This window comes from Maniola jurtina, chromosome 28, assembly GCF_905333055.1.
Source record: "Maniola jurtina chromosome 28, ilManJurt1.1, whole genome shotgun sequence".
NCBI lineage: Eukaryota > Metazoa > Arthropoda > Insecta > Lepidoptera > Nymphalidae > Maniola > Maniola jurtina.
Genome location: NC_060056.1, coordinates 2776581 through 2800277, shown reverse-complemented (window position 1 = coordinate 2800277; position 23697 = coordinate 2776581). Strand labels below are relative to the sequence as shown.

Below are 23697 nucleotides of genomic sequence, written 5' to 3'. Positions count from 1 at the left end.
TGGAGTGCCCGATCGCCCTCTCGCTACTGGGAGAGAGCAACCCTCCGCATGCCTCGCCTAGCCTGTCGTCTTTGCCGATACTCTAGGCTTCCGGGTCCTGGGTGCATGGAGTGCCCGATCGCCCTCTCGCTACTGGGAGAGAGCAACCCTCCGCATGCCTCGCCTAGCCTGTCGTCTTTGCCGATACTCTAGGCTTCCGGGTCCTGGGTGCATGGAGTGCCCGATCGCCCTCTCGCTACTGGGAGAGAGCAACCCTCCGCATACCTCGCCTAGCCTTTCGTCTTTGCCGATCGACGGTTTGACCTCTTTCATAATTTACTTTAACTCAGTCCCAATGGCTTGTGAAGAGAGGTACACACATATGTCCACTAACAAACTAACAATGGGTGCGCAACCATTACACGTGGGACATTTATTTCTATAGGTTAACCGGGAATATCTAACACATAGAAAATGGTCTAAATATGAAATAGCCTAGGTACTTAGCTTTGACTTCACCATCCACACGAACACTGGAACGGGTTTAATCCACGTGCTCGGTGCCTCGCCATTTCGAGCCGCAGCAACCATTTTGAGTAACTAGATGTAAATGAATGTACTTTTACAACTGTATCCTTCCGGTATACCATAGACAAATTAACTTCTCTGCCATAGACGAATGTTGCCATAATATTTACCTTTGTTCTGATTACTTCGCGAATGGGTAACTTCGCGACACTCCCGGCCGGAAAATAGATCAAAATAGGCATAATAAGTTGTTCGTCCACTCTTTAATCCTCTGTAGGGCTTTAGTGGCCGCAACTCTCCTCACTCTACCCACTCTACCATCTTCTTCCTTCTCCTCGTCTCTCGCTAGTGTCCCGACTCCCTCTGAATCAATAACATCCCCAATAGATTCTCTACTTTCACTCTCTAAGGTTTCACACTCCATTGTCTCCTGAATGGGTTCGTCTATTTGCATCATAGGTGAGTTCTCTTCTTGAGCTATCCCCTCTGAGATAGTTATCTGTCTGTCGGTACTCTCTTCCAAAGGCTCGGCTAACGTGGCAGAAGCAAGCTCACTCGAAGTATCATCTCTTATAAATCTTTCTTCCATGTCTTCCTCTGACTCTTGAACCTCTAGAGGGTACAGATGCGCTATTGACCGTGTGAAATTCTTATCTCCAACCTTTACTATGGCTACTCTACATAAACCATCACTTCCTTCTTTCAGTGAAACAATTTTTCCTACTCTCCAGGTTTCTCTATTTTTATTTTCTCCTTTTATTTGCACTATCTGTCCTATCGCCGGAGACTGTTTCGATGTGACACGTGGCTCTTTATGTGAGTGCTGATACCTTTCTCGGAGACTTAGTAAATATCTGTTAACAAACATATCTTTGAATTCTCTTACGATGATGAGACCCCTCTTCCAACTTTTTATAAGATCGACTTTAATCGTAGTACCTTTCTCTAGACAATCTTCGACAGTTCCTTCTATAGTGATACAACTTCCTAGTGTAAGAAAATCAGCTGGTTTTAGAATTATATCCAACTCTGAATCTACACATGTAAGCGGTCTTGAATTTATTACAGCTTCAATTTCCTTGACTACGGTAGTTAGTTGACTATCTGAAAGCATGTGCTTTGCTAGTGTACGCTTCATACAATTCTTAACTATCCCTATCAATCTTTCGTCAAATCCACCAAACCAAGGCGTCAACTGAGGTATGAACTTCCATTGAATTTTGTTGTCAATACAATATTGTTTCGAGAGAATCTCTGCTATAAGTTTGAAATGTGTCGCGTTGTCTGATGTAATGAGTTGAGGGACCTTTCTGGTTGCTATTGTCCTTCTCAACGCCAATAAACCTTCCTCCGCTGTAAGATCTTGCACTAATTCTAAATGAATAGCTCTCACCGCTAAACAGGTGAATAAACAGATCCATCTCTTTTGTCCACTCTTGACAAGAACAGGACCCATATAGTCTATCCCTACAAAGGTAAATGGTTCGCTGTAACCTACTCTTTCTACAGGAAGCGCTGGAGTAGGTGGTAACTTAAATGGACCCGCTCCATGTTTAATACACCTTGGACATTTCTTCAATATCCTCTGAATCTGAGATTTACCCTTTGGTATCCAATATGACTGTCTGATGAGACTAAGTGTATGATTCGCCCCTACATGATAATTATCATTGTGAACTTTCTTTATAAGGTTATTCGTAAAGTCACATTCCTTAGGTATCAATATAGGGTACCGTTTGTCAAACGATAGTTCTGCATTCTGAAGACGTCCTTTACACCGTAGTAATCCATCAACATCCTTAAATAACTTGAGATTACGACTTAAATCCGTTTCTTTCCCCGCAACTTCCTGAGTGAAGTATTCTGCTTGTAGCTTCTTTATTGTTTCCGTAATACAAAGCGATTCTTTGTAACTAGTTCTGCTATCTTCTTTGGCTCTAATACTTTCTCCTGAGAAGTTGTTTTGTAGCTCTAGATTACTATCCTTTTCTTTAGAGGTATTCGGCAGACCCTCCCGCGTCGAAAGAAAAAATGACTGTGACATGTATTTCACAGGCGTTTTCTGTTTGTCGGATTCTGATAAAAACTGTGGACCTGTAAGCCATCTTTCCTTGTCTTCGTTGGAACTCATCGGTCTGGTTGCAATATCTGCCGGATTCAACTCTGAAGGAACATACTTAATCATGAGCTCTTTATTACTCCTTATTTCCTCAACTCGTCTAGATACGAATGGTGGAAGCAATTTATCCGATTGGCACCATTCTATGACAATTTGACTATCAGTCCATAATGTTTGATATCCTAATTTCATGTTAAATGCTTTTAAAACCATCTTAATTAGTCTGCAACCAATTAAAGCTCCTAGCAATTCTAGCCGAGGAATTTTTAAATGTTGTTGATCCTTTATAGGGATTAATCGTGTTTTTCCTATGACAAAACTTGTCTTAGCACCATGTGTTATGTATACTACTGCAGCATACGCTTTGAGTGAAGCGTCTGTGAAACAATGCAAATGATATTCTTCGCCTTTTACATTTTTTATATAGCATCTAGGTATCGATATTCCTCTAATAGTCTCTAATTCTTTTCGGATTTCTGACCATTTATCTTGCATTTCTTTTGAAAACTTCGTATCCCATTTAACTTTAGTCTTCCAAAGTTCTTGTAGAAATAGCTTAGCTGATAAAACATGTGGTACTCCGAATCCACAAGGATCGTATATCGAAGCGATTACCTTCAATACTTCCCGTTTAGAATATGCTTCGGTGGTTAACGTGAACTTTACATGTAACGTATCATGTTTTAAATTCCAATCTAGGCCTAAAATTTTTACAACCTTTTCTTTAACACCATCGGGTATTCTATTCATAAATTGTTTCGAATTTGAACTCCAATCTCTAAGGTTCATTGAAATTTGTCCAAACGTATCCTTTGTGTCTTGATATATTTGGATAGCCTCGTCAAGTGTTTGAACCCCAGTTACTAAATTATCAACATAAATATCTTTAGCAATTAGTTGTAGCTGTTCATTTCCTTTAGAAAGATGATGTTTAATTGTTGCATTTAATAAGAACGGACTAGATATAATTCCGAAAGGAACTCTACAAAACCTTAGACAGATAATGTTATCTACATGTGGTGGTTTTTCGACATCTTTCAACCAAATAAATCTCGTTACGTCGCGATCCTTTTCATGTAATCCTATCTGAAGGAAAGCCTTCTCGACATCTGCTGCCAAAGCAATGTTATGACTTCGAAATCTAATAAGTATACATGTTAAATCTTCTAACATCAATGGACCGCAATACAGACATTCGTTCAAACTTTTATTGCCTTTAATTTTCGATGAGGCATCATAGACAATCCTAATAGGTTTATTCTTCTGAGCAACGCAATGATGTGGTAGATAGTGTACTGGATGTTCTACACGGGTCTTGTCTAATACTTCTTCGACTATTCCTTTCGATATTTGTTCCTGTATAGCATCATTATAGGACTTTAGGGTTTCCTTATCTAACCGCTTGACTAAATTTACTAAACGACCATATGCTAATCCATAGTTAGGTGTTAGTGACGGTGGGTATTCGTTCCACGGCCAACTGACATGATATCTATTGTTAATTAATTTAGTAGTCTCGTTGAATTTATGAATAGCCTCTTCCTCTCGTGTAATTTTAGGTGAATCGGTTATGCCAATTGACTCTAGTTCCCACAAGAATGCTATACTTCCTTGATCTAAAGGCATGTCAGGTTTGTTAAATTTAAAATCTATCTCTGTTTGAAAATATGTGATAACTGACATGTGTTGTTCTTCCATATCTCTACGTGGACCCTGACCTGATAGTATCCATCCGAACTCAGAATCTACTAGGTATAAGTCTTCACTTATTCGTATTTTCTCTGAATGAAGAAACGAATAATAATAATCATTTCCAATAAGAATATCAACTTGATCTGTTAACGATCCGTCATCTGCAAGTTCTACCTTGTATCTCCAATTGTTAAGTTCTTCAGCATAGGGTACGCTTTGAGAAATCATAGGCACAATGTTTGCATAAATGATTTTTCCTTTTTTAGATTTAGTCTCTAACTCTAGTTGAACTACTGGACTATTAAATTCTCGAGGACTTCTTGAACCAAAAGTATAGACAGACAAATTTTCATCCTTCTCTATTGATAAATTTAATTTTTTCGCAATGTTTTGGGTAATGTAAGATCTCTGAGAGCCTGAATCGAATAGTATACGACATCGTGTCTGTTTAGCCTTGTTCCTATCTCCTCGTGTCATCACTACTGCTGTTTGAAGAACCGTATGTCATCTTCTGTCAACCTCTGTTAGAGTGGTGGTTTCGGTTTTAGATGGAAATTTCTGAGGACACAATGCTCTGTGATGTAGACCACGTTTTTTACAATAATAACAAGAATTTTTATTGTTATAGCACTGCGCAATCCGATGATTTCTCAAGAGACATCCGTAACATCTGTCTCCTAACCGTGATTTTCGTTCCTTGGCTGTTTTATATTTATCACAAAGGTCGTTGTAGTGATCGCCTTTGCAAAACACGCATGGTACTTTCATCCTCTTCGAGACAACTTCACCCTCTGTCGTATTACTTCCTTTTGATGTTGTATCTTCTCTCTGTTCTTTACGTTCTTCCCGTTGTGAAAACCGTCTCTTACGAAAACTTCGAGGTTCCCCATTTGTCGCTGAAATCTCCGTTTTATTCATTCTGAAGTAATTATGTAAATCATCGTTTAATCTCGTCGAGAGGTTTTGCAATTTAGTCTTGATTACTTCTGCATTGTAGATTAAGTCATTGTGCAGAGAGCCGAGACTAAGAGCTTGATTCGAGAGAGTTTCTATTTGAGTGGCGAGAAGTTTCAGTCTCGTTAATAATAGTTCATCCATAATGAATATTCTGGAACAGATATTAAGATTGGCTTGTCTAATCATCCGTTCATATCTAGATCCTTATAGCACTTTTAATCTTTTACTATGTCATTACTTATGTCCGCCCAGCAGATACTCTTCCACTGAGTTACACCCCCCTTAACATACAAATCCAAACATCAAGGTATTCCTTGTTATGGATAAATAATAATTAAGTATAAATACCAACGTCAAAGTAATGAATAAATACCAATGTCAAAGATCAATTCTTATCTTAAAGAGTTTTAATAGAATTAAACTATCCTTTCATAACCTATTGTAATAGTATATGTAATATGCTATGATAATAATTGAAGTGTAAAAAATCATTTCAAATTTCATAATCCTTATACACATATCAACTTAAAGTTCAAATTCAAATTCAAAATAATTTTTATTCAATTAGACTTTTACAAGTCAAATGAAACTTAATATTGTCTCAAGATATCAAAGGAATAAAATCTTCACTTGTCAAACTTTATGTGTATTCTCTCATCTTAATAAAGCATAATTACTTATCCATTTTCTCTCAAAAAGGGAATTGTATAAATGCACTCAATCTATTATGATTTACAAGTTATTTCAGTCAAATGAAACTTAAAAGGTTCATGTTTCATACACATTCAACTATCAAGTAAGATTACTTCCTCTATAATGTTTAAAATAAATTCAAAAGGATTTTCTCCTTAAGAATCTAACCTCACTCTTTACTAATTATCTAGGTACTCAACTATGTACTAGAATGATACAAGGATTCCTTTACTCAAGCTAAACAAGAACCTAGGTGTGAGTTTTGTTAAGTCAAGTTTCATTCCTTTCAAATATTAAATCTCAATACAGTAATTTAAAGATCCTTTTAATAAGGTGAATATGCAGAATCTAATAATTTTTTAGTTCAATAAGCCTATTACAAACCATAAGAAACTACATTTCTCTCCCATACCTACAATATCAAATTGTATTTCAAACTTAAATGATCTCTTTTATAAATGATAGGTACTATCTAACTAGCTAAGTAAGTAGTACATACCTACTTATTGATTTGATAAAAAGAGTATTTGTCCCTCTAATTAACTTTTTCTCGATAAATAACAAGACATTTAAGGTTTTTATAGTTAATACACGGCCTGTGCTTCTATCGTACTTACCACTTGCTTACTGTCATCAAAGTTAAATGATAATGATTGAACTTCTTTTGCAATTAATCACTTTGGGTAATTCGATTTCCAACTGAAAAGTAATTATGTACTTTATAATATCAAGTAATTTAGATAAACTTCGATCTATTCTCAAACACTTCCTATACATACATAGCTAGACGCCATTAACACTTTACTCAACTTTCTTCGTTACTTATCTAGTAAATACGCACTTACTTTGTTGAAAATTATTATTTTCCATCCATTAATTGAATAAATCTAATGTATATATACTCAATAATTCGTTTCACATAAATTGTACTTTAAATTTTTATTGTTCAAGAAGTAGGTATACCGGAGGTAAGACACTAAGACACTTCTCTTTTACGCCATTTTGTATAATTTGTTATGTCACTATGTGCTGTGTTGTGTCATGTTGGTATCACCTGTTTGCTTGTTCTATGGTCTATCTACAACAAATTAAAGCGGGAAATTCAAACTTTCAACTAACAGCGTGCCCGTCGCGTCTCTGAAACCAATGTTGCCAACTTACCTGGACTAATTTCTTTCTCCTTTTTGAATTTTAAGTTGGCTCTGCTCCCACACGACTTTCGTTGGCGCTCAGAATGACCTATACTGCCACCTATTAGTTGGAAGGTCAAGCTCTCACATCCTAACACCAATATAATATTCATACCAAATTGCACTTATAATAAACAATCATAATCATCGCTCAACAGCGACATTACTGCACACTTAAATTTTCATTTCACTTACTAAATGAAAGAGTAGAAAGGACTTGATATACTATTAACTACTTTACTATCGCTTAGGCTGAGTGTGACTCCATACACTGAAAACTCTGGTTTCTCAGCCAGATCCCAGCACTTCTCCACCATGTCGGGAACCCCCCTAACTTCTACTTCATCTGCTTCGCCTTTTATTTCTCTTTATATGAACCATACTATTCGTCAGAAGTGAGAGGGGTTACCGAATTCGTACATATTATAGGAGTCACGCTCACCTTTATCTGTTTCTTTGTAGGTCGGTCGTTCACTGTCGACCCCCGTACGTCCTTTCTATTCCTTGCATCGTTCAGACTGTTCCAACTCGTCTCTCAGTGACCTGTAGGGTTACACAAACTATGATTTCACCGTAGGTGAAATCTCTAAGACCTAGACCATGGGGCAATTCTCTATCTTGGTATCTATAGGTTAGGAATGTGTGCATCTCTCTTCCACCCAGCGATTGGGACCCTCCAATATATATTCTATTCACTGGTCTAAAGGTTACTTCGGCTGGCCATGGTTCCTCGGAACCACAGCCGGTTGACCGAATGCCCGGCAGACCTCGCGCTACTGAACGAGTCCAACCCCCTCTGTCCACCTTGCCTGTACCGTCCTTCTCATAGCGCGTGCTGTATACTCTAGGCTTCCGGGTCCTGGGTGCATGGAGTGCCTGATCGCCCTCTCGCTACTGGGAGAGAGCAACCCTCCGCATGCCTCGCCTAGCCTGTCGTCTTTGCCGATACTCTAGGCTTCCGGGTCCTGGGTGCATGGAGTGCCCGATCGCCCTCTCGCTACTGGGAGAGAGCAACCCTCCGCATGCCTCGCCTAGCCTGTCGTCTTTGCCGATACTCTAGGCTTCCGGGTCCTGGGTGCATGGAGTGCCCGATCGCCCTCTCGCTACTGGGAGAGAGCAACCCTCCGCATGCCTCGCCTAGCCTGTCGTCTTTGCCGATACTCTAGGCTTCCGGGTCCTGGGTGCATGGAGTGCCCGATCGCCCTCTCGCTACTGGGAGAGAGCAACCCTCCGCATACCTCGCCTGGCCTTTCGTCTTTGCCGATCGACGGTTTGACCTCTTTCATAATTTACTTTAACTCAGTCCCAATGGCTTGTGAAGAGAGGTACACACATATGTCCACTAACAAACTAACAATGGGTGCGCAACCATTACACGTGGGACATTTATTTCTATAGGTTAACCGGGAATATCTAACACATAGAAAATGGTCTAAATATGAAATAGCCTAGGTACTTAGCTTTGACTTCACCATCCACACGAACACTGGAACGGGTTTAATCCACGTGCTCGGTGCCTCGCCATTTCGAGCCGCAGCAACCATTTTGAGTAACTAGATGTAAATGAATGTACTTTTACAACTGTATCCTTCCGGTATACCATAGACAAATTAACTTCTCTGCCATAGACGAATGTTGCCATAATATTTACCTTTGTTCTGATTACTTCGCGAATGGGTAACTTCGCGACAACCTATACATGTATATGGAACGTCCTGGCATGACCTGCAAAATATAGTTCAATCAACGAAGACCACAGGGTAGGGGGAGTATTCTCAATCTAATTTATCTTCGTGTGCGTGTGCTGTGGTGCGCACTCATCGCTGATCAGTGCGTAACCCCCCGTCCACACACTGCCCGTGTGGCATCAGGCATGGGAAGGAGCGAGGAACGGAGGCAGAGACGTAGTGTGGCCGCGTTACTCGCATGTTCCTCGTTCACGCCCATCGCTCCCTATTTTGTCGGTAAATATGCAATAGCACGCTCGCTGCCACTGTTTCGACGTCCATCGCGTTGCAAAGACAAGCGACCTAGTGCGGCGGTTGCGATTAATTGCGCGAGTAGAGCCGTGTGTGGACGCACAGTAATACCCCGTCCACACACTGCCCGCGTGGCATGGCAAGGAGCGAGGAACAGAGGCAGAGACGTAGTGTGACCGCGTTACTCACACGTTCCTCGTTCATACCCATCGCTCCCTATTTTTAACCCCCGACCCAAAAAGAGGGGTTTTATAAGTTTGACCTGTGTATCTGTCTGTTGTATCGTAGCTCCTAAATTAATGAACCGATTTTATTTTAGTTTATTTTGTTTGAAAGGTGGCTTAATCGAAAGTGTTCTTAGATATAATCCAAGAAAATCGGTTCAGCCGTTTGAAAGTTATCAGCTCTTTTCTAGTTACTGTATCCTTCACTTGTCGGGGGTGTTATAAATTTTTAATTTACACTTGTGTCGGTAAGTATGTAATAGCACGCACGCTGCCACAGTTTCGACGTCCATCGCGTTGCAAAGGCAAGCGACCTAGTGCGGCGGCGCGGCGTCGCGATTAATTGCACGAGTAGAGTAGTGTGTGGACGGGGGGCAATGATAGAACTCACACTCTAGCAGTACGTAGCCGGTACTCACACTTATACTGCAATCGATTGGGACACGGGCATAGAACACACAGGCGCATTGAAATTCAGAGAGGACGGCCAAGTACGAGCCAGTGTCACCCATCGATGGTTCCGTGCTTTCAAACAACTATGATAACTTTATTTAGTAACTAGCTGATACCCGCAGCTTCGCCCGCGTGGATTGGTCAGATCCCCTGCAGCATCAGAATTGAGGAGTTGGACTCCAATTTTTTTATGAAAGAATGTCGCAAAGTTCCTCTATCGATTAAAAAAGAAATGACGCAAATCGATTCAAAAATCTCGGAGATTTCGGTGTACATAGGTAGAAAAACACAACTCCCTTTTTGAAAGTCGGTTAAAAAGTAGCCTATGTTACTCCCTGGTCAATTCTCTACTTGTCTGTGAAATAGTGCAGCTCAAATCTATACTAATCTATACTAATAAATAAAATTGGAGTGTCTGTCTGTAATTTCGAAATAACTACCGCATATTAAGGTCATATGGTTATTTGAACGATACTATAACCGAATCACACGTTTTTAAAATTTTTGTCTGTCTGTCTGTCTGTCTGTTTGAAAAGGCTAATCTTGGGAACGGCTGAACCGATTTTGACGGGATTTTCACAGACAAGTATAGATTTGACCAGGGAGTAACATAGGCTACTTTTTTAACCGACTTTAAAAAAGGGAGTTGTGTTTTTCTACCTATGTACACCGAAATCTCCGAGATTTTTGAACCAATTTGCGTCATTTCTTTTTTAAACCATAGAGGAACTTTGCGACATTGTTTCATAAAAAATTTGGAGTCCAACTCCTCAATCCTGATGCTGCAGGGGATCTGACTAATCCACGCGGGCGAAGCTGCGGGCATCATTTTATTTTACTAATAAATTCAGTACCAATTATTGTTTTAAAATATTATTGACAATTGAAATAAGGTTAGGATTTAGGTTATTATACAAGTGTAAATTAAAAATTTATAACACCCCCGACAAGTGAAGGTTACAGTAACTAGAAATTAGCTGATAACTTTCAAACGGCTGAACCGATTTTCTTGGATTATAGCGAAGAACACTCTCGATCAAACCTTTCAAACAAAAAAAAACAAAATTAAAATCGGTTCATTAGTTTAGGAGCTATGATGCCACAGACAGATACACAAATACACACGTTAAACTTATAACACCCCTCTTTTTGGGTCGGGCATTAAAAACCTATATCTACAACTAACCTATCTACTAACAAAGGAAAATTACTATTCTAGTAAATACAAAATACTAATAGCTAGCCTTATCTAATTTGTGTAGTAATAATTAAATGGTTAGTTTTACGTTTTATTGTAATATTTTCTTAAAAAAAATACTTATCTATACTCTATACCTACTAATAAATAAAATTGGAGTGTCTGTCTGTAATTTCGAAATAACTACCTCATATTAAGCTCATATGGTTATTTGAACGATACCATAACTGAATCACACGTTTTTAAAATTTTTGTCTGTCTGTCTGTCTGTCTGTCTGTCTGTTTGAAAAGGCTAATCTTTGGAACGGCTGAACCGATTTTGACGGGACTTTCACAGGCAAGTAGAGGATTGACCAGGGCGTAAAATAGGCTACTTTTTTAACCGACTTTTAAAAAGGGAGTTGTGTTTTTCTACCTATGTACACCGAAATCTCCGAGATTTCTGAACCGATTTGCGTCATTTCTTTTTTAATCGATAGAGGAACTTTGCGACATTGTTTCATAAAAAATTTGGAGTCCAACTCCTCAATCCTGATGCTGCAGGGGATCTGACCAATCCACGCGGGCGAAGCTGCGGGCATCAGCTAGTATCTAATAAAGAACATGTTAGAAGAATAAGAGAAGGTAAACTAAGGTTACCTAAAGTTAGTAATTATTATGGTAAAAGATTGAGAAGCTACTTGGTACCTAAGATATTTAATAGTGTAGAATGGCTAAGAATAGAACAAAAGGTCAGCGAAGGAGTCCTTAAAAAGAAACTAAAAGAAGTATTTATTAAGGACTCCTTCTGACTAGGGACTGACTGACTGACTATAGTAGATTTTAACAAGTGTAAATTAAAAATTTATAACACCCCCGACGATCCAAAGTATTTGAGTTTTCCAAAACATCATTTTCAAATAAATAATTATTTATTTTAGGCAACGTCCATCTTGACAGCTTGACATTTGTCTATTGACATAATATTATGAACCTAACGGTTATGTAACCTTCTTTTCTACAAGAAAACTAGAAAAGAGCTGATAACTCTTAAACGGCTGAACCAATTTTTTTAGGTTATAGCTAAGAACACTCTCGATCAAGCCACCTTTCAAACAAAAAAAACTAAATTAAAATCGGTTCATTCGTTTAGGCGCTACGATGCCACAGACAGATACACAGATACACAGACACACAGATACACACGTCAAACTTATAACACCCCTCTTTTTGGGTCGGGGGTTAATAAATTGTAAAATAGTAATAAATAAGTATATATTTAATAATATTTAACATTACAGATTAGGCTTAGGATAAAAGTATTGAGCGCTAACTCGCCAACAAACTGCGACGCAGTTTGGGGAGATCTATATATTGCATAAGGGTTTTTTTGTATGTCTTTAAATAAATAAATAAAAAAAAAAACAAACTAAGGTGGAAAAAATTAATGTGCATACCTTGCTGACAACTTTACTTGAAGATGCAACCACTGAATCAGCATTAACCATCCTTCTACGTTGTGGTAACTTCGGCGCCACATCAAAGATTGAGTGGAAAAACGCCGGTTGTTCAGGAGCGGTTGGTAGGAGCAATGTGGGAACGGCATTTTTCTTCAAATTCTTCGCACCATACATGCTTTTCAAGAAATGCTTGCTGCATATTGTCAGGTTATTAATGTATTGCGCGCTTTTGCTGAATAGATCCGGTCTTTTACAGGCTTCTATCCAATAACAGCGTCTGTGAATGATAAATCATCCATACTAATATTATAAATGCGAAAGTATGTCTGTTTGTTTGTCTGTCTGCTACCTTTTCACGGCCCAACAGTGTAACCGATTCTGACGAAAGGTACAGAGTTAGCTTATATCCCGGGGACGGACATAGGTTTTTTTTTTTTACATAGGTTTTACGGAAAATCAAAGAGTTCCTACGGGATTCCTAAAAACCCATCCGCTTAACCGATTTGTGTGAAATTTGGTACCGAGGTAGCTTGCGTCCCTGTAATTGACATAGGCAATTTATCCCAGAAAATCAAACAGTCCCACGGGATCTATAAAAACCTAAATCCACGCGGACGAAGTCGCGGGCATCCTCTAGTTATCAATAAGTACCTAATCAAGTAGGGTATCATACTCTATTATATATATTATATACATATTATATATATTATATATACATAATATATATATAATATAAATACATGAGTATATAATCACATGTTCACGATCTGTTTGGGATTTGATTTGAGTTGATATTATCACCAAAATAAAATTCATAATTTAAAAACCCCCGACACAAAACTTTCTAAAAAGTAAATAACTTTCAAACGGCTGAACCGATTTTCTTGGATTATAGCTAAGAACAATCTCGATCAAACCACCTTTCAAACAAAAAAAAAAAACCGGCCAAGTGCGAGTCAGACTTGCGCACCGAGGGTTCCGTACTCGGGTATTTTTTTTCGATATTTTGCACGATAGGTAAATCAAAAACTATTATGCGTAAAAGTAAATAAAAATCTGTTTTAAAATGAACAGGTATTAAAGCCCTTTTATATGATACCCCACTTGGGATAGTTATCTTACTTTGAAAATTTAAACACATTTTAATTTTTTTCGGATTTTTCGGATTTCGGATTCAGGTTTTCGGATTTATTACTTTACTTGTGCTTAAAAAGCTACCTACCTGCCTTTCATGCTTCTAAGTCAACGAGAAGTACCCCATAGGTTTTCTTGACAGACACGACGGACGGACGGACAGACGGACAGACAAACAGACAGACAGACAGACAGACAGACAGACAGAAGGACGGACAGACAACAAAGTGATCCTACAGGGTTCCGTTTTTCCTTTTCAGGTACGGAACCCTAAAAAAAGATGTTCTCCCAGGGGGTTTTGCAAAAACCTAAATCCACGCAAGCGAAGCCGCGGGCATCAGCTAGTTATAAATAAACAAGTGTAAATTAAATTTTATAACACCCCCGACAAGTGAAGGTTACAGTAACTAGAAAAGAGCTGATAACTTTCAAACGGCTGAACCGATTTTCTTGGATTAAAGCTAAGAACACTCTCGATCAAGCCATCTTTCAAACAAAAAAAAACTAAATTAAAATCAGTTCATTAGTTTAGGAGCTACGATGCCACAGACAGATACACACGTCAAACTTATAACACTCCTCTTTTTGGGTCGGGGGTTAAAAAAACAACATACCTTTCTTCATCACGTGGGAACGCATGATAAATCAACTCTTTGTTCCTTTTGGAAGACGACGCACAATTCGACATAGCACAGGTAGTGTTTACCATATTGAGTTATTGTTAATCTATTACTTATTTAATTTATTACATACTAATGTGTATAGCGATGCCAGATGGAAAATCGGTCAAGTGCGAGTCGGACTTGGATAGGAAGGGTTCCGTACCTTCGTACAAGAAATAATACTTTATTTATTTATTTATTATTTTCATTTACCATTTGCGGCCATTTTGTATCTTTCAATTTTATGAAAATTTTGGATCTCCACTTAGGTTTAGGAGATACAGCCCGCTGACAGACAGACAAGCGAACGGATGATGGACGGATGGACAGAGGGACAACGGAGTCTTTAGTAAGTAATAGGGTCCCTCGGTTACGGAACCCTAAAAAACGAGTTAGACATTCAGTAGATGACAGATAACCGGAGGACAGTAAAACCACAGGTAAAACTATTAGTGGTAAAGGATTTGGATACCATTTGGCAACCCTATGCGTAACTTGTATGTATTACTAGCTGATGCCCGCAGCTTCGCCCGCGTGGATTGGTCAGATTCCCTACAGCATCAGGATTGAGGAGTTGGACTCCAAATTTTTTATGAAACAATGTCGCAAAGTTCCTCTATCGATTAAAAAAGAAATGACGCAAATCGGTTCAGAAATCTCGGAGATTTCGGTGTACATAGGTAGAAAAACACAACTCCCTTTTTGAAAGTCGGTTAAAAAGTAGCCTATGTTACTTCCTGGTCAATTCTGTACTTGTCTGTGAAAATCCCGTCAAAATCGGTTCAGCCGTTCCCAAGATTAGCCTTTTCAAACAGACAGACATACAGACAGACAGACAAAAATTTTAAAAACGTGTGATTCAGTTATAGTATCGTTCAAATAACCATATGACCTTAATATGCGGTAGTTATTTCGAAATTACAGACAGACACTCCAATTTTATTTATTAGTATAGATATTGGTTTTTATTTGACACTTTACACACGCGCGACGCGACGGCCCTTCTACACAGGTCCCAAACTACTGACTGTTGAGTAGGTACGCGAAAGTCGTAAAGACTGTTCACACATGCACACCTTTAACGCACACACTATTCATATTATCATACAACTTGTCCCTAGCATCGACCGTGTAACGCTGTCGGAGGCTGGGAGGCAATAGTCTAGTCGTCTTATTAACCCCCGACCCAAAAAGAGGGGTGTTATAAGTTTGACGTGAGTATCTGTCTGTGGCATCGTAGCTTCTAAATTAATGAACCGATTTTAATTGAGTGCTTTGTGTTTGAAAGGTGGCTTGATCGAGAGTGTTCTTAGCTATAATCCAAGAAAATCGGTTCAGCCGTTTGAAAGTTATCAACTCTTTTCTAGTTAGTGTAACCTTCACTTGTCGGGGGTGTTATAAATTTTTATTTGGATGAGGAAGGTGTAGGACCGTGTTTGGTGGCGTGGGGCGCTCTTGGAAAGGCCTATGTCCAGCAGTGGACGCATACAGGCTGATGGAATGGAATGGAAAAAATGGTGTTTGCTTTAATGTTTAAAAACTCTGGACTAATGAGCATCGTTGGGTTAAATAAAACAACAACATAGATACAAAATACGTAGGTAAGTATATTTAATTGTAGGTTGGTAAGTATATAAAACATTTTTTAAATTACGCTTAATCCATACTAATATTATAAATGCGAAAGTGTGTCTGTTTGTCTGTCTGTCTGCTACCTTTTCACGGCCCAACAGTTTAACCGATTCTGACGAAATTTGGTACAGGGTTAGCTTATATCCCGGGGACGGACATAGGCTACTTTTTATCCCGGAAAATCAAACCGTTCCCTCGGGATCTTTAAAGACCTAAATCCACGCGGACAAAGTCGCGGGCATCTTCTAGTTATTAATTACCTCAAGTTAAAGGTTCGATCCCAGGCACGCACCTCTGACTATTCGGAACTATGTGCGTTTATATATCACACCATAACTATGAAAGAAAACATCGTGAGGAAATAGGAATAGAATAAGAACCCAACCGTTGGTTGCGAAGTTGAAATGGCAAGGGGCAGGGCACATCACACTTCACACTAATATAATAAAGGCGTGTGTGTATGTGTGTGTGTTGGTTACTTCTTCACGCAAAAACTACTGGACGGATTTGGCTGTTTGGAATGGAGATAGATAATATCCGGGATTAGCACATAGGCTACTTTTTATCCCGGAAAATCAAAGAGTTTCGCACGGGATTTCGGTAAACCCAAATCGTCGCGGGCGTCAGCTAGTTTTACATAGTTTGATAAGCCGGTAGACGTGGCCCCGTATTTCAGGGTATGATAATACAGAAACCCGTAATTGCAAAAATAAAATACGGGGTAAATAAAACTCCCGTATTTTTTACAAATTCAGCCGGAGCTGGCTGGCGAAACAAAACCATGACTTTTGGTCCGGTGGAAAGAATATTTTGCTTTGCTGGTAACCCGTAAACCAAGAAAAGAGACCTAATGCCCAATTGTGGACACTGGACGGCTATCGGTTGATACCATCATACTAATAACACACTAATATTATAAAGGCGAAAGTTTGTATGTGTGTGTGTGTGTATGTTTGTTACTCCTTCACGCAAAAACTACTGGACGGATTTGACTGAAATTTTGAATGGAGATAGATAATATCCTGGATTAGAACATAGACTACTTTTTATCCCGGAAAATCAAAGAGTTTCGCACGGGATTTCGGTAAACCCAAATCCACGCGGGCGAAGTCGCGGGCATCGGCTAGTTGTTCTATATTAAAGCCTTTGCTTGTTCATTACTAAGTACTTCCTCGATATCAAAAGTCTTTGCTTTGAAATACACTTCGATTTCTTGCAAAGTTTTGCCCTTAGTTTCTGGTAACCTTAGCCATATGGACCCAAGACTCACAGTCATTATAGCTGCATTCATCAAAAACAACCCATGATACCCAATAGCACTAACTATAAAAGGTAAAAGAAATATGGTCAAACTAAAAGCTATCATAAGAATACTGCCGGATATAGCAAAAATGTACACCTTCAATTCCAAAGGAAATATTTCTCCATACAAAGCTTCCAAGAGGGGATATGGGCCAGTGTTTATGATTATAAAATAAAATGCCAACAACGACACGTTTATCCAATCGAAATAGGTTTCACCATTTCTAAAATAGTACAATCCACTGAATATCACCAATATGACGTTTGCTGTAAAACCTGTCGTGAACAGCAAAGTACGTATATTAGTCCTCATTATAAAGAAGCATGATAAACAAGCGCCCACAAACAGAAATCCATCTACTAATAAAGTGAAAAGCAAAACATCAGATTTCCCAGTGATTTGTTCCAACATAACAGGGGCTAGGGTGCTGAAAACTAACTTCCCTGACGCTGCCAAATATGCGTGCATGAATAAACTCAAAATAAAAGGTTCCCAGAAAGATTTCCGCTTCAAAATTATCAATAGCTTTTCAACAGTCGATTTCTTTGTGGTTTCTTTAGCCATGTCTGATTTGCTCTGCTCCATTTTGATTAACAAACTCAGTTCTCTTTCTGTATCTTCTGTTTTTCCGTGCAGTTTTCGGAATGCGGTCTGAGACTCCTCGAATCTTCCTTTCGATGCTAACCAGTGCGGACTTTCAACCCAAAAATATGGTAGAAACACTGATATGAAGGCTGGTAATATTCCGAATAAAGCTACGTTCCTCCAATGCAGTGATATGCCAACGATGTGTGCCAAGCTTGTTCCGATAGCAGAAGCAACAGTTGTGGCCATATTCAAGTGGAACGCTCTTGTATTTGGCGGGACGTACTCAGCTGTTACAAATATAATCAAGACAACAAGGCCACCAACTGAAACGCCGCCCAGAACTCTGGAAACCATTAAGTGAAGCATGTTTTTCGCATAGTACAGTACGATCCAGTTGATTATGATTATTATAGAGAAGATTGTGAACGGCCATCTTCTGCCGAGTTTATCTGTGGCTATTGCAGCCAACGCGAAGCCAACCATGCACATTATAGTCAGAGTGGAAGCTGGAAAAGATAAAATTTTAATTAAATTACACTTCACACTTTTACACTTAATATTTAGGCGAAAGTTTGTATGTGTGTGTGTATGATTGTTACTCTTTAACAAATTAATTAAAGTAATTCTCACAAATTAGTCGATACTAGGGCAAATTTTTTAAACTGCACCCTTTCAAGTATAAAGATTTTTAGATTAAACCTGTGAGGATGATACTGCCATTGGCGCAATTAAAGTGCCATGTAAGCCTACTTTGTCGTATTAGTTAACAAATTGCGAAAAACTAGAATTTCGCGGGGAGACCCATCGTAAGTCTTGAGTCTGGACGTCCTCTTACCTACAATTAAGAGAAAATTGAAAAAAACTATTATTAGAAAAGACATATTACTCAATTAATGATTACCTCTCAGAAAAGTTATAACTGTATTTTAATTTTGGACATTTTGCTATTATTATTTAAATGTTTTTTGTGTGACCAAAATGTATCTTAATTTAATGTAACATATTGCATACTTATAAGCAGAATTTGGCTGTACCTTTTTGTCTTTGTAACATCTCCACTGTTTACCCAAATTCGCAATAAAGAAATTTGATTTGATTTGATATAAGGAACCAAAAGCTTAATTTGCTATAATCCGCCAAACCAATGAAATCTGTATGGTACGCAGCACCACACAAATCCCAACACCACTCGACGCGCGTGTCGCCCCGACACCGGAGCATCCTCAGGAGATGTAGACCTTACAATATCTAATTGCAAAAACTTTACAATTAGACATGGCGGATTATAGCAAATTAAGCTTTTGGTTCCTTGTATATCATGGACTTCCGCAAAATAACGCCTGCTTCTATAATACGTCCTTACCTATTAATGATATCTGTCCCTCGGTAAGATCTATCCCATCTTCTCTTTTCTGTAGAGAGCTGACCACACTGGCTACCTGCCCGAACACGAAGCCATTGGACAGCGATATCCAGTTGAGGCTAGCGATCGCGAAAAACTGGAACAAGAAAGAAGAATAGAATAGAATACAAGTGTAAATTAAAAATTTATAACACCGCCGACAAGTGAAGGTTACAGTAACTGGAAAAGAGCTGATAACTTTCAAACGGCTGAACCGATTTTCTTGGATTATAGCTAAGAACACTCTCGATCAAGCCACCTTTTAAACAAAAAAACCTAAATTAAAATCGGTTCACTAGTTTAGGAGCTACGATGCCACAGACAGATACACAGATACACACGTCAAACTTATAACACCCCTCTTTTTGGGTCGGGGGATTAAATTAAATTTTATTAAAATGACTAGGTAATTATAATAAAAAAATCATATATAAGCCAACCTTATGAAACATGTTAGTCTGTAATTCCGTTCCCTATAACCACAACAATTTGCTGTCACCCTTGTGTCACCAACAAGGTTTATTATGAGACTAACTTAAAGAGTTCCAACATAATACCTATTAAAAAACGGGTTAAGTGCGAGCCAGACTCTCACAGGAAGGGTTCCGTACCAACCATCGTAGTAACAAGATTTTTTTTGTGATCCTCAAATTCACGGTTTTCAGATTTTTCCCTTTACCATGTTAAAATAGAGAGACAGGGAGAGAGTCGTCGAGGATCAGACGAAAGTTTTGATATATTTAAAAAAATCTATATTAATACTTATTAGTAAAAGTCCTTTTCAGGACCCATCTTCTTAGCCAAAATTCTGTACTATTCAGAGATAGCTTGCATCCCATTGGTATTTAATCCTGAAAAATCAGAGTTCTCTCAGGGTTTTAGAAACCAAACCAACATAATACCTATTAAAAAAAGGGTTAAGAGCGAGCCAGACTCTCACAGGAAGGGTTCCGTACCATCGTAGTTCCAAGTTTTTTTTGTGATCCACAAATTCACGGTTTTCGGATTTTTCCTTTTACCGTGTTATAATAGAGAGAGAGGGAGAGAATCGTCGAGGATCAGACGAAATTTTTGATATATTTAAAAAATCTAAATTAATACTTATTAGTAAAAGTCCTTTTCAGGGCCCATCTTCTTAGCCACAATTCTGTACTATTCAGAGATAGCTTGCATCCCATCGGCATTTAATCCTGAAAAATCAGAGTTCTCTCAGGGTTTTAGAAACCAAACCAACATAATACCTATTAAAAAAAGGGTTAAGAGCGAGCCAGACTCTCACAGGAAGGGTTCCGTACCATCGTAGTTACAAGTTTTTTTTGTGATCCACAAATTCACGGTTTTCGGATTTTTCCTTTTACCGTGTTATAATAGAGAGAGAGGGAGAGAATCGTCGAGGATCAGACGAAATTTTTGATATATTTAAAAAAATCTAAATTAATACTTATTAGTAGACTTGCAACGAATAGTATATTCGGCAGTATACCGAATACCGAATATTCGGCGAGGCCCCTGACCGAATAGCCGAATATTAGGCAAAAGTATTCGGCCGGATTTTAGCGCCAAAAACTTGTACAGACGTGATTGTTTCGCGCTCCTTTGTTTTGTTCTAATGTACTCATCGCTCTGAAGTTGGGATGGTCTACGAGAAAAAAAGAAGTAAACTACTTCCTAAAAATGCAGAAAAGTTAGTCTTTCTGCACCATAACCTTCCCCTTCTAAATTTTGATTATGAAAATAATTCAAATGCATAGAAAAATTCTTAACTTGTTTAATACAGAAAATGATTAAATTATGTACCTGTTTTATGTACCAATGACTACTTAATAAATGATTATAAAAGAAATAAGAACCTTACCCTTCTAAATTTTGATTACCACAATAATTCAAATACATAGAATCCTCCATTTTTCCAATTCAGGAGATGATTATGTACCTGTGTTATGCACCAATGACTACTTAAATGATTATAACAGAAATGAAAATATGAATACCGTCGTGTCCCGTTACTTCGCCTGGTTTTTGACAGTTTTTGTCTTCCCGCCTAGAGAGTGCTTTTTATTTCAAGTCCTGCTTTTAATATATGGTGGCCTTTAGACATGACTATAAATTAAGACTGTTACGAAAAGTAATGCAGTTTTTAGAATGCCTCAAAAACTGTTTTGACTGAGCTAGGCGAAGTAAGGGCACAATTCCTAACTTCGCCTAGCAGCGTTTCTATGTTTATTGTCTATAATAACTGTCTCTGAAAAAGCGAAAGACCTATAGATTATGCCGCAAAATCATTTTGAAACGTATATGGCAGAAAACAAAGTTCATTTTAGAAAAAAATTATCGTTAGGCGAAGTTAGGAACCCAACTGCCGTTGTTTCCATACATTTGTTCTTTTTTGCTAAGGGTTGTCAAAAGAAAGGAATCATAAAAAATACATATTAATACTGAACATGGTTTTCATTAAAAAAAAATACAAATCCTTAAAAGTTTTTATGAAATTTTTAATGAGAAAACTAAAACCAAAATTAAATCTAAAAACTAAATCAGTAGAAGTACCATAAAAAATCAGGCTTTTTTAGAAGGTAGGAAAGCGCACAAAACAAAAAATGTTGCAATAACAAATAGAAACAATAATTTTTGAACAAATTAATTGTATATAACACAATAAAAGTAAGTAGTAAAAATTTTGATTGCCTATATTTTATATACAAACGAAAATAAATCAATATTTTTTCTTCTTGAACAGTACAAAGTACGAACCCACGAGACAGTTTTTTTACAGTTTTTTTAAAAATTAAGATTTGTTTGTTCACTTGTGTTGTTGTATTCAGTTGGATAGGTGCCTATTATTATCTATACTAATCTATCTATACTAATAAATAAAATTGAAGTGTCTGTCTGTAATTTCGAAATAACTATCTCATATTAAGCTCATATGGTTATTTGAACGATACCATAACTGAATTACATTTTTTGAATTGTCTGTCTGTCGGTTTGAACGGGCTGATCTTCGGAACGGTTGAACCGATTTTGACGGGATTTTCATAGACAAGCAGAGGGTTGACTAGGAAATAACATAGGGAACTTTTTAACAGACTTTCAAAAAGATAGTTTTGTTTTTCTACCTATATACACTGAAATCTCCAAGATTTCTGAACCGATTTGTGTATTTTTTTTTTAATCAATAGAGGAACTTTGCGACAATGTTTCTAAAAAATTTGCATTCCAACTCCTCAATCCTGATGCTGCAGGGGACCTGACCACCAAAACTGATAGGTACAAATGAATTTATCAAAGATTAAGTGACAACCCTAGGGTTAGGCGAAGTACGGTACCATCATGGTGGCCGCAGTTACCTTGTTGATAAATCTTGATGTAACTCATTATCTACATAAGATATATTGAAAACAATTGTACAACATAAAAGACGATAAAGTAGTGATTTTATTTTACAACAAAATTTAGCCATACTTGTTGTAGATTCTTGGCGGCACGTAAAGTTTTTGACCGGTAGAAAAAAACATCTCACTTCCCGCAGCAGATAAATGGCTCTGGTCGCTATTGTTGTAAAGTTAGTTACAAATGGTCAGGAATAGTATTGCCGTAGATAACACTAGTATTGTATTTGGTAGGTTTTGAGCTGTTCGGTTCCCAACTTTAGCAGATTTTTCGATGTTTTTAAAATTAGGCGAAGTATGGTTTAGCAGGCGAAGTCAAGGGACACGACGGTATATACGTAATCAATCGATTTTAATTTTTCATTTTACCAATTATTTCTCTACGACAAAATATATTATTTAAGTATTCGGTATTCGGCCGAATAATATGTAGATATTCGGTATCCGGCCGAATATAATAAAAGCAGCCGAATAGGCCGAATACCGAATAGTAACCGAATATTCGTTGCAAGTCTACTTATTAGTAAAAGTCCTTTTCAGGGCCCATCTTCTTAGCCACAATTCTGTACTATTCAGAGATAGCTTGCATCCCATCGGTATTTAATCCTGAAAAATCAGAGTTCTCTCAGGGTTTTAGAAACCAAATTAATGCGAACGAAGTTCCGGGCATCTACCAATACAATATAAAAGCGCGAGCGGAGCGAGCGCAAATTTTTGGATATATTTAAAAAAAAGATGGGTAAAATCGAGAACGAGTATATTATTTATTTATTACAAGAACCACCCACAGAATTACACAATCAAATTATAAAAGTTATTCCTGAAATTTCACAGCTCTCGTGGAACTCAATTTACGGGCAGCTACAGCGTGCACCGATAACAATAGTCGTACAATAATAAGATACAATAAACCTAAAGAATATAAAAAATACCTAAGCTTATAGATCTTAAAGTAATTACAATAAAATTAATACCTACTTAAGTTAAATTATCTAAAAAAAAAAACAATTATATTATGCATTTTAAAAACAATTTTTCTTTGTCTAGAATTTCGGGCGAGGGGAGGGGGGGGTTTGAACCCCCAAAACCCTCCCTGGCTACGGCCATGCTTCAGATAGTGCTGTTTCCACAGATGA

General features: G+C 37.9%; 2 protein-coding genes across 2 annotated transcripts; both read right to left on the bottom strand.

The window, feature by feature from the left end:
* Positions 1 to 736: 736 nt before the first annotated feature.
* On the bottom strand, positions 737 to 7206 carry LOC123879305. The gene is made up of 3 exons (XM_045926948.1): positions 6814 to 7206; positions 6586 to 6667; positions 737 to 5426 (listed from the first exon to the last, which is right to left on the bottom strand). Exon 3 carries the CDS (start codon positions 4793 to 4795, stop codon positions 737 to 739), a length of 4059 nt encoding a protein of 1352 aa, XP_045782904.1. The 5' UTR covers positions 4796 to 5426; positions 6586 to 6667; positions 6814 to 7206.
* Positions 1374 to 19676, bottom strand: LOC123879744 (sugar transporter ERD6-like 6). Its single transcript, XM_045927655.1, has 5 exons — positions 19613 to 19676; positions 19134 to 19269; positions 17010 to 18276; positions 8488 to 8497; positions 1374 to 1406 (listed from the first exon to the last, which is right to left on the bottom strand). Exons 1-3 carry the CDS (start codon positions 19622 to 19624, stop codon positions 17012 to 17014), a joined length of 1413 nt encoding a protein of 470 aa, XP_045783611.1. The 5' UTR covers positions 19625 to 19676; the 3' UTR covers positions 1374 to 1406; positions 8488 to 8497; positions 17010 to 17011.
* Positions 19677 to 23697: the final 4021 nt, after the last annotated feature.